Source organism: Pomacea canaliculata, linkage group LG2, assembly GCF_003073045.1.
Source record: "Pomacea canaliculata isolate SZHN2017 linkage group LG2, ASM307304v1, whole genome shotgun sequence".
Taxonomy (NCBI): domain Eukaryota; kingdom Metazoa; phylum Mollusca; class Gastropoda; order Architaenioglossa; family Ampullariidae; genus Pomacea; species Pomacea canaliculata.
The window spans coordinates 40,667,318-40,683,153 of NC_037591.1; the positions used below are offsets into that span (position 1 = coordinate 40,667,318).

Below are 15,836 nucleotides of genomic sequence, written 5' to 3' on the forward strand. Positions count from 1 at the left end.
ACACATTTACAGCAAACTTACAAAAATGAGTTTTTGATCACAAATGCCCATTGTGTAATATTGTCTTTTCTACGGTACTTGAGATGTTCAGATTTTCGAAAAACTGAATTAATTGAAGGGCTAGGAGTTTTTGAGTTTTCGAGTAATTGGCTGTGTTAACTACGCCTATCACCTTGCCTCAGTGGAATTAGAGATCATTGTTTTTCCTTCATCCTGGTGACCTACACCCGACACTAGCGCGAAACTGTTATTAAAGACAAAAGGCTGTTCTTAAGGAAAACGAAAGGTGTCACATTAAAAAATAACAAGGAACAATAATCTAATTTTTTTAATTATTTTTTTTAATTTGTAGGCCGTCAATGGTAATTAATCCTTTATAGATTAAGGTAGAGATATCTGCTACTGACATCAAATTAACTTACAATATAAAAACTGCAGGTAAACGAAAATTTCTAAAAGAGATCCTTATCACAAGTTTAATTGTCCGTCAAGGTGCACTCTTCCAGCTATTCAGTATCAGCTCGGAGGATTTTGGACAATATTCCCCATAAACCAAATAATTGTATAATTTCTTTTTTCATAAGTGATGACAAATTTGCACTCTGCGCCTCGAAACAAGATGTTGAACATTTGAAAATAATAAAGATACAAAGATACGGTTAACTGCCAGTGTACAACACACGAAGAATAAACTGAGATTGTGAAATGGACAAACCTGACTAAAGACAAAAAAGGAACCTGATTAAATGTCTCTTCTTTTCTACATCCTTGATAGACAGACAAATAAAAGCTCAGCTCCATCTGCGCTCACTGTACTGAGGTCTGACAACTTGACATCAACGGCAAAGTCTCGCAACAGATGGAGGGACTCCCATCACTTGGTAAGTCCTCTTTATCCAGTTTCTGGAAGCGAGTATACATAAAAATCTTATGAAATGAATGCTAAAATACCATTTTTACAAGCGCATTGCAGCAACGATTACTTTCGACATATCACAACATAACAACAGAGTTTTGCTTGTTATTGGTGGAAGATACTAATTCCATGAAGAACACTGAGACTATCCATGAAAGTCATATACATTTTCTTCCAGATGTACAGGATATCATACACATAATAACTATGATACAACTGGAAGCTCAGATAAAGGGTTGTTCAGAAGAACAAACAGTATTCACTAAAAGAGATTGCTACATTATTTAAAGCATTTAATAGTATTTAATTGAAAAATCCTTCCGCCACAATCGAAACAGCCAGATAAGGTAGTCGTTCTCTTGATTTCATATTTGAATTTCTGTGGAGAAAACTGATTCGACATTTTGTGCCAGAGATTTACATGAATGGTAAATATATTCCAAAATCCTTAAAATTACAAACCAATAAATCCATTATAAACTTGAAGAGGTTAATCAGAGCTTTTTTTATTTCAGCGATCTCAATAACTGCGCCACTTATATTGTGTTTTATTACATTTGGAGCTCACCAGCAGGTGCAAGGTAATCAAAAAGTAATTCCACATTCTTAAACTGTCCTGAAGTTTTATACATGTATATACCCGGTAACATTTTTTTAATTAGCAGCATACTTATTACATTTATTACTTATTAAACACTCAGTACAGACTTTCAATGAAATATTCATGAATTAAAAACATTGAAAGACCTTTTGATGATTACCGTATATAAGGAAATACAAGACTCCTGATAACTAATCCCTAAAACGTCTTAAATTTATATTTGCCTTCTAGCTTGTGGTGGTGTATATAATTGTTTATCCGGTTCCATTACGTCTCCATTGTACCCGAGCTCGTACCCGGATGATCAGGACTGTGTTTACATAATCAAGGCAGCAACAGGATATTGCATAACCCTGACATTTCTCCATTTTGAACTCGCAGATGATACGGAATATTGCGACCACGACTATTTGCAAGTATGAGTTTAAATGTTTACAGATTTAAAGGTTTTAGTCGACAGTTGAGTCCACAGTCCTTAAACGACTCCATAAGGTGTGTTTTTATCGCATTTTCTTACACGTTACCATTTAGATAGTCCACTTTTACCCAGACAGATACAGACAAAAAAAAAAAAAAACAACAAAAAAAAAAACAACAAACAAACCTATGGTTAAAGCTAATTATTCCCTTAACGTCCCTTTCGTTCTCGAGATACACGCCTAAGAATGCTAGCCTTGATATAGCGAGGCCAAATCGTGACGTCACGCCTAATTAACATACTATTGGTCCTCTCTACTCACTTAGACCTCCACAGTGTAAACGTACATCGTATGCAAGTCTGTACCTACTAACGTCAACAAAAATCCTAATTTCAGAAATCAATATAAAATCAAACTAAAACTTATTTCCCCACAAACTCATTAGCCTATTTCACAGACTGCATTATGAAACACAAAATCCAATTAGCGATAACAAGTCTTTTATTAAAGTCACTTTTTAATGGAGTGCTCTTTGATAAAGCAGTTATCAAGTTGGGAGCTCTGATATAAAAAAAGAAGACCAACACGATAGGTTTTGCCCCTTTGCGTCCCCCGCCCGTTCAGTTTCCCTTCCATTCCAATGATTGAAAAAATAAGGAAAGGTTTGTGACAAAGAATCTCTGTACATAAAGGGTTTTAATTTTTTCTGTGCATCCTAGTATTCGCATGAGTGAATCTTGAAAAGAGATTTTAGTATAAAACGTTTGAACGACGCTTTATCCAATTTTATTTTAAAAATCCCTTTCCCCTTCCTCCAGCTTCCCCAAAGCATCTTTAGTGACAGGATGACAGTAAGTTTCTACTGTATACTTTGACAGAGTATTTTTTCTCCTCACCAAGATTACAGATGGCGGACTTGATACGTCACCGTATATGGGTACCTTCTGCAACACAATAATTTTCCAACGACGCTCATCATCAAACACCATGTGGATGAAATTCCATTCTGATTCTTCACGATCCGGAGCTGGCTTTGAGGCAAACTATACCACAGGTAAAAAACACTTCGACATATTTTATATCTAATGGAAACGTATAGCATCCAAGTATCTACAAACAGGCATCTGTTAAATAATCAAGACAGAAATTCATCGTAGAACAAATTATTTATTGGAAACACAGTCCTTTTCTCAAGAATGGAGGGAACAGTATGTAGACCATGTAAAACTTCGATTTCTAGATGACCGCCATATCTTATTTTGTCTGAAGTCGATCACGATTGAACGGTAAAGAATAAAAGTAATGAAAATTAAAGTGTTTTCGTTTCTTACATAATAACTATTTACATCAGGATTAAAACTATTTAAGTCAAACAAACACACGCATAGACACAGACACACAGATACACACTCTTCAGCAATAAGTGATAAGAACGTGTCTCACAAAACATCTCTTATGAGGTCAACTGTAGCCAAACAGGATTTCCCTTCCGTTGTTCATATTCTTTGCGACTTGTGAACACAAACGGCGGACACGAGTAGTGGGGGGAGGAAAGGATGCAGACACGTGCACAAGGACAGGAAGTCTTTACGACATGTAAGTTGTCTGTTCTTGTTTTTGCCGCAATATGTAAAATATATGGCTCGACTTTATCTTTGTTAATATCTTCAAAAAGATTTTGACGATTATTATCTGCAGAGATAATCCCTCCAAAGTTCACCCTTTCAACTGCATCTGAACCTCCAAGCATTTTCCGACGGGAAATCGACATATTTAGCTGGATTAACATCTCTCCCAGTGGACTGCAAGACCCTGGTGGCATTGACTACGACCAAGAGGAGAGTCGCATCTACTGGACTGACAGAGCAGAGAAGACGATCAGATCAGCCAATATTGATGGCAGCGACGTTCGCCTTGTTCAAAATTTGAGCTCCGGTAACTCGTGTCAATCAAAAATAAATAAATTGTATATAAATATTTAAAAGCTGAACATTACTCATTTATGAGAACTTATTCGCTTAATGATAAGCATGGCATTGTCTTTTATTTCTCGCATAACCGTCCTGGATTGTTTCTCTTCTCGTTGGGAACATGTAGGTGACAAGTCCCAGCCTTATATGGTGATCCCGGTTTCAGTTGATGTCGAGAGAGACAACGGTTTTTCCTTAAATTTGACATTATGTAAAACATTCATTTTGTTTCAAATGTTACTTTTGTTTAGGAGGTTGTTTGTGTAAAGATCTACAAGTTATTTTTAGAATTCCCTTTTACTACTGTAGTATTCGATGAAATAAGGGTTAACAAATAATCGGCTCTATGATGATGATGATGACAAAGACGACGATGATGATGATAATGTGAGAAGCATGAACAGAAACTAAAAAAAGATGAACTTGGTTTTTTTAAATAATAAAAAATACTTATAATATTTTCCAGTCTCTGTGCCAGACGGCCTGTGTGTAGACGCTCTGTCCAGGCTCATCTTCTACACAGACGCAGGCAATAAAGTCATCGGCATGATCACCATGTACAGCAACACTCATCGAATAGTCATCAACTCTACCATTGAGAAGCCAAAAGACATCGAGCTTGACAAGCACAATGGGTAAAAACATAAAAAGTTTCAAAATTGTTTTAATACAGAAAGCAAAACATCATTGATCGCATGGTTACTGACCTTTTTGAAAAAAGAAAACAAGAACTATTATAAGCCATACAGTGATCGTCAATAACCTCACGATATCTCGCAGATTTCTGACTTTGGAAAGGTTGCTGAAGCAAACACACGCACCCACGCACACACTTAAACAGACACGGAAACAAACACATTATTTCTTTCTCCTCAGATGTGGGGTTCCACCTAAGACATGAAAAAGCACTTACTCCGCGTCCTTCACGAACAGTTGCTCCTGTGCCAACGGTTCCTTGTGTAGGAGAGCACCGACCTTTCGCTTAACTCCAAAACTGTGCCTACACTAGAAATTGGGTGAAAATATCAATTGTAGGTAGACTCTAGTACAGACCTGGGCAAACGCCGGCACGGGGGCCGGATCCGGCCCGCCTCCTGTCTCTGACCGGCCCGCCCGCTGGCCGCCCACCAGTAAATATACTATATATACAGTATTGGGTAAAACTGAGTTAACTATATTAGTCCGGCCCTCTAGAACCATCCCAGTTTCTCATCCGGCCCCTTGGGAAAATTAATTGCCCACCCCTGCTCTAGTACATTTGAATTGCAGCTTCAAAGGTTTGGAACATTGGGATATTTTTACAAATACAAAAACTGAACCTACCAGGTTTTGTGGCAAAGTCGCCCTCCAACAAGCAGCATGTCTCGGCACCTTCATGTTTCACTCCTTTAGTGAACGACTGGCATTCCATTTACAAAATATATAGTACTTATTTGATTTTCCATAAGTCATTCGATCACGCATCTACAAATTCATTCCCAGTCTCACCTGCCGTACACCGTTCACAGTCACAGGCTCAGATAAAGTCCTCTGCAAAGTGCAGTCTACAGAGGATCATCATGCCGATGGACACAGTGGTTGTGAAGGTTTTTTTTTTTTTTTTGCATGGTGTTATCAAGAACAGGTGGTAATGAACATCCTTGAAGAACGAAATCTGTTGTTTGAATGACTTCACCCTGTTAGATGTTGAGTAGTGTGATCTTTAAGGAATTGTACAATGCTTTGATAGTTTGAAGAAGGGGCTTTGTGATACTGAATTTGCGCGTGTACCCACTTGTTCAATACTGTATAATATAAAGATATTGTTGATGTTGTAGATGTTTCTCCCTCAGAATGAAGCAAATGAACATCTATTGAAGCCTTTGCTTTATTAAGTCTGGAATGTTTTCTAGCACTTCCTCAAAGTCGCTGAGGCGAGCGTTGATTACTTTAAACACGACATGCTGAATCTGATGATTATTAACCTTATGGTCCTGTTGTCCTGTTGTTTATAAATTATTTGATGTTTATTTCTTTAAAAGGGGAACTGGCCAGTGACCCTGACATTGTACTGAGCCTCTTTGCTTTCCCAAATTATTATTTAGTACAAAGCAATAATGGCATTGATTGTTGCTTGACCAATTATCTTGAGCCGCTCAGCTGTCAGTACCAGATGACCTCTGCTTGTAGATTGTGTAGATCATCACCTCTCCCCATAGGACTAGTGGGTCTGCAGGTGTCTAAGTGTCGTCTGCTCGCTTTAGAGGATAGGATTTTATAGTCTATAATTAACTGTAATATGAAGAGGTACTTACAGTTTTTCATCTTCGTAAAGCAGCTCACTCTGGTCTTTTTCGTCATCATTGTTTTCGTTGAAAACTTACATTTTGTGCTGATCTGTGTTGGTTAAGGTCTTCAGCAGGTGATGCTTTGCTCTTCAATTTTTATTTATCTACCCTCTCCTTTATATTGCTGATGTTACTTTTAACTATTATTGACTTTGTAGATAGTTATATTTTGCGTTTTCTTTGTTTCTGGCCTTTCTTTGGTAACAAAGATCTAGAACATTTTCTGTTGACCAAGAAAGTTTGTTTTTCTGCCTAAGCTGCCTAGCTTAACTGAGCTAAATACATCAACCAAATATTCTTTCTCTGCATTTTTACAAAAGAAGTATTTCTGCAAAGTTTCATTAAAGTAAAAAAGTGCGGTTTTCACAGGTATAAACACAAACAAACACACGCGCGTGCGGACACATATTTTGCAAACATTTTGTTTTATAATTTAAATGTATAATGATAAGTTATAACTACAATTTAATATAAAGTGAATGTTTAAATAGAAACCTTTCATTTTGGGGGTAAAACACCAACCTAGGGTAATATACTGGAGCGACCGTGGCGCCACACCTACCATAGAGCGAGCCAACTATGACGGTACAGGACGTCAGACTCTGGTCTCAGGGGGCGAGTATCTCAACCAACCCAACGCCATCGCTCTCGACACCAACAGTGAGATTCTCTCTCATCGTCCTTTCATTCGTCCATCTGTACTTTCCTACTCATTTTTTTCTTTCTTCTGTGTTATTTTATTACAGCTGAAGATTCGTGTTATTGTGAGTATTTGCCCGGTAGTATATTTCATCCAATGGGTAGGAGGTTTTGACTGTCTGTATATCTTTGTGAGTACATGCATGCGTGCAGGTGGCAGACTGTACTGGGCAGATGGTGGCACGCAGAAGGTAGGCTGGGTGGACTTGAAAGCCAGGAACATTTTAGTGATTCTAACTGAACAGGGATCACTCTTTCACGGCATGGACATCTATCAGAACGACCTCTTCATATCAGACTGGCAGTCGGTAGATTTTCATGCATTTCCTTTACATGACAATCGTTTAACTTGCTGTCAGTCGGAAAAGTTCTCACTAATGGTTCTAATAATATAATTAAAGTACTACAGAAATCATAATTTATTAACTCTCAGAAATCCAAATACACAGTTAGTAAAGCATGGAGCTCTTTAAGTGAAATACATCTATTTGCTGTTACAAATTCCTTCCATCTTTATTCTTCGGATGTTTGAAATTGAAGAAGATAAATGCTGTGTGTCTACTCATGTAGTTATGTGTGTTTGTGAGTGTTTATTTATACCAATCCACTTTCTTTTTCCAGTTCTACTTACAGCTCTTTTAATAGAAATTGGTCAGTAATACATCGCTATGGAACGAATGGGACAAAACAAAATGATGTTTCGATATATAGAGGACTATACAATGATATCCGTGTCTACGCAGAGGAAACAGAAGATAAAGGTACGAGGGCGGTATTAAATGCTTTTCAGTGTAGACATCAATAGTTTTACCTGGAAACTCCACACACAGGTAAAGATGTTGAATACAGTCTTGTAATAAGCTAGGACTTGACTATCGATGTAAGCGTTTAGCCTTATTTTGAAAAAAAAATCAAAGCAAAAAACTATTATTTTTAGCTGTTTATATTTTCAGTTCGGGTACCTTGTCTCTTATCACAGGACCAAACGGATGTGGAAACAACAACGGTGGCTGTAGTTACATCTGTATACCGACTCCTGGCAACAGAAGTAAATGTCTTACTGATGGCACAGAGTCCAGTAGGTGACCAATACATATTTGGCAAACAGCTCTGCTAATTCAAAACCATTCATCCAAAAATACAGAAATTACACACGTCTATATGTCTAAAGTTACTTTTATAAATACTATTATTGTACGCAAGAGCCTTGGAGGATAGTCACTGTATCATGAAACTATTTGTTAAATGTTAATCGCATGCTATTACACTTTGCGGTGGTCAAATTGCCACAACAATAAATAAAACATAGACATGTAAAAGTAAACCAATTTCTGGTTTTTCGATTCGCAAAAACAAAACCAAAAAAAAAAAATGAATAAAAATTATAAAAAAAACAACGGAGTGGGGTCATAAGTAAGACAAAGAGAAAACAGAGAGACACTGAAGAGTGCGGGATCAATATTTTCTGTCCTGATTCAAAATTTCAGAAATGAAAACTACTCATAACGTTGACGCAGAATACATATTTTTAATAGAGAAACATGTTTTTTGCTAATGACATGCACATATCTGTTCTTTTTCTCTAAAGATTGTAGTGCTTCAGTCTCATGTGGTAAAACGATCCAAATATATATATATATATACATATAAAGTTTTTTTAACAATACTTTTATCGTACTGTGAGACCTCTCCTACTCTTCCAATAAGAACGATGATGTAAACTGACGTCCATACATAAGACACTTTTGTCGTCGTCAGTCGCTCGTGTGTCTTTGAGCCTACTGAGCCACTCTCTCTGTCTAACTTTAGTCCACTAAGTCATAAATAGTTTCACATACTCTTGTTGACAGCTTATACAAAAAGTCTTTCCTACGAGTGACAGTAAAAGGCGACACACGCCTCACACCATCACCAGAGACACGATGACGAACACACGTCTGACAGGACTGGTGAACTTCGAGAGCTTATTCTCGTGTTTGTCTCAAAATACTTGTATATACTGTTTGTGAAGAAACAAGCTAGAAACATCTACCAACTACGTTCTCGCACCGAATATTCTGTCTAAGAAGACTGTCAGAGTCACACATGCACACACTGTCGGTATAGACGAGGGCGGCAATCCCTGTTGTCCGATACCCCGAGCTACTCACAAACTTCCAAACGTCGATTTGATGTTTACATAGAACACCAATAAAAACGAAATAAGGTCTTCGACATTTTAAAACTGATGTTATCAAATTGAATGACAGCAAAACATTTTTTCTCCAATCAATGAAAACTTTCGCTGTATTTATAATTTATTTTTCATCAATCCCCAGCAAGCACCTACGGCATAACTACAGACAGTACACCGACATCACGTGATTTGGTCACATTGAGCTCTACAGGTGAACCCACCAAATTACCAGGTAACCATTAGCTAATTCTGTGTCAGTTCTCATTTTAGCAAAATGTTTCCTGGACAGCCAATATTTTCCTGATGATTACTTAAAACTTTTCGGGTGAGAATACAATACTTATACACAATTTACTATACACTATACGACGACAGTAAGAAAATAAAGTCAGTATAAGGTTGTTGCCTTAGACACTATTACCTATATATATATATCAACTACATCACTACTTCATAGGAGGGTTAGTACGACTACTTCTGGTGCCGGGAATTGTCGTGTCCTTCTTGAGGTACCTCTCCCTAGTACCTCCACATTCTATAAATAGCAGGGTATACGCGACGATCTGAGTGAAACATCGCTAGATGACAAAGACTGGCAGTGGATACATTTAGTGCAGCATTTAAGACGAATATCACAACTCGACCAGCCTCTCCATTCTTCCGATAAGCGTTAGTAACCGTTTCATAACCCTTGAACTCTGGTTAACGAGCAACAGGTTTGCTGGTCTTGCCTACGACCCATTAATTAATAAATAGCTTGAACCCGAAAACTAGCAATTTTTTTGGTTTGATTTTAATTTAGACTTCGGCAAAATTATTTCAAAAAGATAAGAACTTTAGTTACAAAATCTCTCTTTAAAAGTAACACATCCATTATCAGAGGGAGCAACAGATGGAGAGAAAGTGAGAACGCCACAAATTAGCAAGCTTTTACTCATCATTTATCAGAAAGATTGTAACATTGTATACACACTATACAATGTTTTTTTGTTTTGTTTTTCAGGAGCCGAATCTGCCATGACTAACACTGTGATCATCACTGTTGTCTGCGTTATGGCTGGTGTTGTTGTAGTTACTGTCGTTGTCGCACTCGTCGTTGTGGTCAAACTAAGACGTGAGCCACCAAGTGTCCAAAGAACAAACACTTTTCTCATCAGCTTTTACCGCCTTTTACTTCTGCACATACTGTATTCATTCACAAACATAGAAACTCATGCAGACCCTAACATTAGAAGTAAACTTCTCGAGGAAACGAAATTAAAAAAAAGTAAGTGTAAAGAAAAGAAAGATAATTAATACAAAGATTAAGTACATAGATAAAAATAAAAAAATAAATAATGTGGATTCTGTTCATAATTATGAACGAACCAGAAAATAAAACTGCCTTTGTGATTACCCTATAATTGCTCAAAATATATACATAATTATTACAAAATATCAATATTTAAAATAAAAAATAACCAATTAGTGTTAACATAATTTTGACTATGAATGACAGCAACAGTTAATATTGTATAGTTATGGCAAGCCATTCAACTAGCTGGAATCATACCTTTAAACCTTAGGTCTTAATTTTCTAACATGAAATTCGGTGTGATGATGGTGATACAGAAGATTGAATGTCAAACACTTACTTCACCACGTGTGCTTTGCGCTGCTCTATCTTTTGCGACGACGATGACCCCAAAGGGTTAAACATAAAGTGTAAAATAATATAATGAAAACTAAGAAAGACAAATTTCTGTATGCAGTTCTTTTCAACAATTATAGTTGTTTAAAAAACTAGTAACAATGGAAAGATGATGATCAACGTGTCTGTGTGACTTGTGTCCACAGAGCGATGGCCGTTGATAATAATTCTTTTGAATGTTGCAATGTGCAGGTAAAAGTGATTACAAACAAGATAGGGCTTCCTCACGAAGAAGGACCAAGCCTGATATCCCACTGGAGCCACCACCCACCATATCACATACGGCCTTTGATGTTGTTGACAATATTTACAGCAAATCTCGACGTGGTAAAAGCGGAGACAACTGCAATGAAGCAGGTAGGACCACCGAGAGAACTATTCGTGATTATCAAAACAAGTCTAACAGGTCCATAGACGATTGGTGTCCTGATTATAATTTTATCTGGTCGAGATGAGGGTAAGGATGGAAGATTATTACTTTCATTAGTCAAGCCCTGGATTTCTTTCTGGAGTTGATATCTCTAAGGAGGGGAGCGAACTGGTAGCTGACTGTCTGCCTCCATACCTGCTCATTGTGGGTGTCAGGGTGGAGCAGTTGACAGATCGTCACACCAAGCAGGGTATATAGACTATCATCTTAAATTATTATTAAAAGTGTGACTCTTGTGCATGTACCTCTTCTTGGATGATGATTTGTGCAGGTGAGAGGAACTGTGAACAGCCTAAGATATTCACAATAAACAACCTCGTTCCTCCTATCCCAAGGGACCAACAAGCATTCACTCTCAATGAAGTGTATGCAGATGCGGCATCTGTAAAAGAACCTGATTATGACGATTTTGTTTCTAGCCACGTTACAGGTAGGTTCCCGAAGTAGCCAGTGTAATTAGGTGTCATAAATTTTATAAATTAAAATACATGGATCTAGACTTCTAGAGAAATGTTATTTGTCCTCCTGTTCTTCTGATGTCCTGGTTTTCACTTATCCTGTTTAAACTTATCATGTGATATTGTCACATCTGTCAGCAAAGTCTAGTCGACAGCATCTCACGGTACATGTTCTCGGACAATGATTTGTGCAGATGAGAGCAGCTGTCAACAAACTGTGACATCTTCCCAAGGGAAGCTACTTCCATACATGGTGAATAGGGAACACGCGACCGCACCTAGTGATGGTTATTCCAATCTGGGCAATAAAGAAGAACATGATTATGATGATTTTCATTCCGGTCACAAACAGGTAGGTTCATGAAGTATGCAAGTTAGTGAGATATATAAGAAATACGACATTTTTAAAACAAATGTTACTCATCTTCCTTTTTCGTATAAGAAATATATACCAGGATTAAAATAAAATGGGCAAACCGAATATTTCATTTTAATATAGGTGTACATTGGAGTACAACGGCTTTTGTGATATCAAGAAGAAACACCCATAATTAAACAGAAGTTCCAAACGTAAATTCGTTTTTCATATTAAAGCTAATGTCAGATCACAATGTTACAGAAATTATGCGAGAAACTTTTAAATTTCACATTAGTTTTACTTAAAATGTGAGTTTTTGACCAAAGGCAGATCCGTCACTAGATGAATATTTTGTATTGTTTTTGTTGTAGAGTGAGAGAGTAGGAGAAGAACCACTGGCCGTCAGCTTTCAGTTGAAGTTCTGACTTCACCGACAGCAAAAGCTTCTGAAACTTTCACATGAAGTTTCTATAGCAACGGGATTACTTTTTATGTCCGAGGAAATGATTTTTTTCTAGCGTTTAAATAACTATAATCTTGTAATGAACCGACGAAAGTCGAATTTATTTTTGTATTTTACAAAAGCTTTGGCTACTCTCTGAACTAACTTGTGAGCAAGTTAGACCATTCACGTCCTGACGGTCACGTGATGTAGGACAGACGTGGCCAGAGGGCGCTATCGTCGTAACAGACAAGCCTTCGAGCGAAACATGCGTGCCTTGATGATGTCAGAGAAGGGGGAATGTTGACCCAACGAGAGCTAGAACAGAAGCCAGACAGTCAGACAACATTAATTAGACAATCAGGCAACTAAATTAGTAGAGTATTGCTGGAAGGCTGGGAACTGCGTCACACACTAGCTGTGGTGTGATTGGTTGTTGTGTTATGTCAGGTGATGTGACTGACCAATCAAATGTATGTATGCCACGTGACTAATTAGTGTAAGCGGAACAATCTGGACAACTAGCCAAGATAGAGAATTAGATCGTTTGCAAACTTGCCTGTTCTATTGTTATTCCTTGATAATTTTATAGTTTGTATAATCCTCTCGACGATTAATAACTTTCTCTGATATACTAAATTGCTTTGAGTTGTTTATTGTGGTGATGCATGCTGGAGGCTCAGCGAGTTAATTAAAAGCGTAATTACAATTAAGTAAACAGTTTAGTACAAGTGCACGCGGTAAATGTCGAGTGATTTTGTAGAGGTATAGAGACTGTGATAGGCCGAGGCGGCGGAAATTATTACCTCTGACCATCTGCACGTGCTTCTACCCTAGAGTTTACGACAATGGACAGCATACGAGGAATAGGAAAACAAGCAAATAACATGAGATGTAAGAGGATGAACAACCGCACTAAACGAAGAGTAAAATCAAATACAGAAAACACAAAGAGGAACCCAAAAACAAGAACTGAGGGTAACATGATGTTTGCAAAAGGAAGAATGTGTGACAAAGGACAAGCATTATGGGAAAGGTTGTTGGGAGTAATGTTTACAGAAGGGGTGCGTTTTCAATAGTGGGGTAGGTGGCGGATATGGAAAGGGAGAGAGTTCCATTGTTTGGCTGCACAATAACTTTATCAATAATTTTATCCTGTGGTCATATGTTGTGGTGGTGGTGACAGGAAGAGTAAGGAGACAATCATCAGACGAGGAGCGGAGCTGTCTCGCTGGAGTGTAAGGGATGAACAGTTCAGAGAAATAATCAGGGCAGGTGCCAGTGAAGAAATTAAAACAAAGCACGGACAGTTTATACTGGATGCCAGAATGGATGGGAAGCCAGTGTAGACAACGAAGGGAGGGCGTGGTCACGTGTCCCGCTCTAAGAACCAGCCGTGCAGTGGACTTCTGTACTTTCTGGAGTTTGTGAAGAAGGTATACAAGGCAGCCAGCAAGCAAGGAGTTGTAGTCTGGATAAAACAAAAACACAGACAAACATGGCTTAAACATTTCATGCGAGTGTTTAAAAAGTTGCAGGTTTCAGATACATTATTTACATTTCAAAAAGAAAGAAATAAAATTGCACCAAACATTTTATTTCCAACGCCCTGTCATTGTAAGCAAAGTATCAAAACGGATTTTAACAGAAATGAAATCAGAGAGAAAAATCTCTAAGCCGGAAGAACTCATCGGCTTACGAGACCTGTACCGACCGGAGAGCTTCACAATTTTATTTAACAGAGCAAAAAAAAATGATTTGAAAAGGAAATAACCAATAGAGCAACTCTCTAATACGACATCGGTTTGACTGAGATAAAAGCCAGCCTCGTTAGTTTTTAGGAGCTGAGAGACATGTAGTCAAGTGGTCAGAACCCAATATGAAGCTAGACAACATGGTGTCTCTTGTAGGAAGTATTAACCCTTATTCATCCACAGACAAATATTGTGTAAAGACAACACGGTGTCTGGTGTAGGTTTTATGAGCTCTTACTCATCACCAGCGAAATATTGTGTAAAGCTTGAAAGCTTCTCCTCATATCTTCCCCAGGGTTACTAAAGTGTTGTCTCATGTCTCCACCACACGGTACCAGAGGTCAAAGACCTTCCATGACAGTCAGGTCCCAGTGTCTACGAGCTCGCGACCCACAGGGTGTTGTTGACTTGGAGGAGATGGCGGTACTATGTACAAGCCAAGAGAAAGAACGATGGATAGTCATAGTTTTAGCTGCTTTTAAATAGATCATGTAAATCACATCGAAATTAAGCATCAAAAAATAACACAGAAGGAGTTGAGACTGACAATGTTTATTTCATAAAACCATATTACAAGGGGGAACAAATATATTGCAGTGTGTATTCGTCATTTTCCAGATTATCTCTTATTGTGAGCTGTTTCTCTCTGGAAGATGACTCTTGATGAATGGTTTCATTGTCATCGTTTCATGAAACTTACCATGTTGTCTCAATGATTACTTTTCACATCGTGTCTGTATTGTATCAGATGAGTAGAAGACGTAAAGATCATGTTTGTTGTTCACTTCTTTAAGTTCTCTTTCTTGTTGTTGGTGTTGTTGTGTCCTGTTTGCACAAGACTAAGAAAATGAGCAAAGTTTATTTTCTAAAACTGATATACATACATTTCTTGTTAAAAATATCGATTTGTGAAAGTTTTTTAGAACCTTTAGTGTAAATATGAAGTTTGTACACAATGTACGGGGTTTATAATGAATACTTTCCATCGCGTTACACGATTTTAATAGACATCAGACAAGTATTTTAGAGGCAATAAAATGATACAAACACTATAGCACAAGACAGATACAATTCAATTATCCAGGGAAAATCAAGCAAAAGAAATTCATACGGATATTATCATTCTTTTTTTCTTTCTTTTTTTTTTTTTTTTTTTTGCACACATTCAGACACGTGTTCTTCAGGAATTGCAAAGCTTAGTCAGAAGATTCTCTCATCACGGTGTTATCTACATTGTTCAGCCACAAATCGATGAGTGGAAACACTTCTGCTCACTGGTGTTTATCGCGAACCGAGCACAAATGAAACCTAGTGACGACTGTTTGTGAAGTTTGGACTTCCTGAGCTAGCGAACAGACTGAGTGCTGCAGGCGAACAAAGGTCAAGCAAAACAAAAGATGATGAGATAAAATAATTACAGCAGAAGTCAAAGCATAAACACTATCAGTCTCTTAAAGTTGTTGTGAGAGTTTATAATAATAATAAATTCAAAATTTGTAAAGTGCATACTCGCAGTCCTAGGGAGCTCTTAACAAGAACGAATCATGGACAGCATACAAGGGACAGGAAAATAAACAAATAACATTTCAACTATAA

General features: G+C 37.6%; 1 protein-coding gene across 1 annotated transcript; it reads left to right on the forward strand.

The window, feature by feature from the left end:
- Positions 1-773: 773 nt before the first annotated feature.
- LOC112556890 lies at positions 774-13,101 on the forward strand. Its single transcript, XM_025226317.1, has 16 exons — positions 774-881; positions 1,432-1,497; positions 1,749-1,933; positions 2,837-2,990; positions 3,635-3,871; positions 4,373-4,541; positions 6,760-6,893; positions 7,086-7,236; positions 7,554-7,693; positions 7,912-8,010; positions 9,251-9,340; positions 10,112-10,222; positions 10,991-11,155; positions 11,500-11,658; positions 11,881-12,038; positions 12,416-13,101. Exons 1-16 carry the CDS (start codon positions 860-862, stop codon positions 12,467-12,469), a joined length of 2,094 nt encoding a protein of 697 aa, XP_025082102.1. The 5' UTR covers positions 774-859; the 3' UTR covers positions 12,470-13,101.
- Positions 13,102-15,836: the final 2,735 nt, after the last annotated feature.

Excerpts from the sequence above, each read along its gene's own strand:
- LOC112556890 (XM_025226317.1), top strand. The coding sequence starts at position 860 with ATGGAGGGACTCCCATCACTTG. Across the intron at positions 4,542-6,759 it reads GAGCTTGACAAGCACAATGG|GGTAATATACTGGAGCGACC; the intron begins GTAAAAACATAA and ends ACACCAACCTAG. Across the intron at positions 8,011-9,250 it reads TACTGATGGCACAGAGTCCA|CAAGCACCTACGGCATAACT; the intron begins GTAGGTGACCAA and ends ATCAATCCCCAG.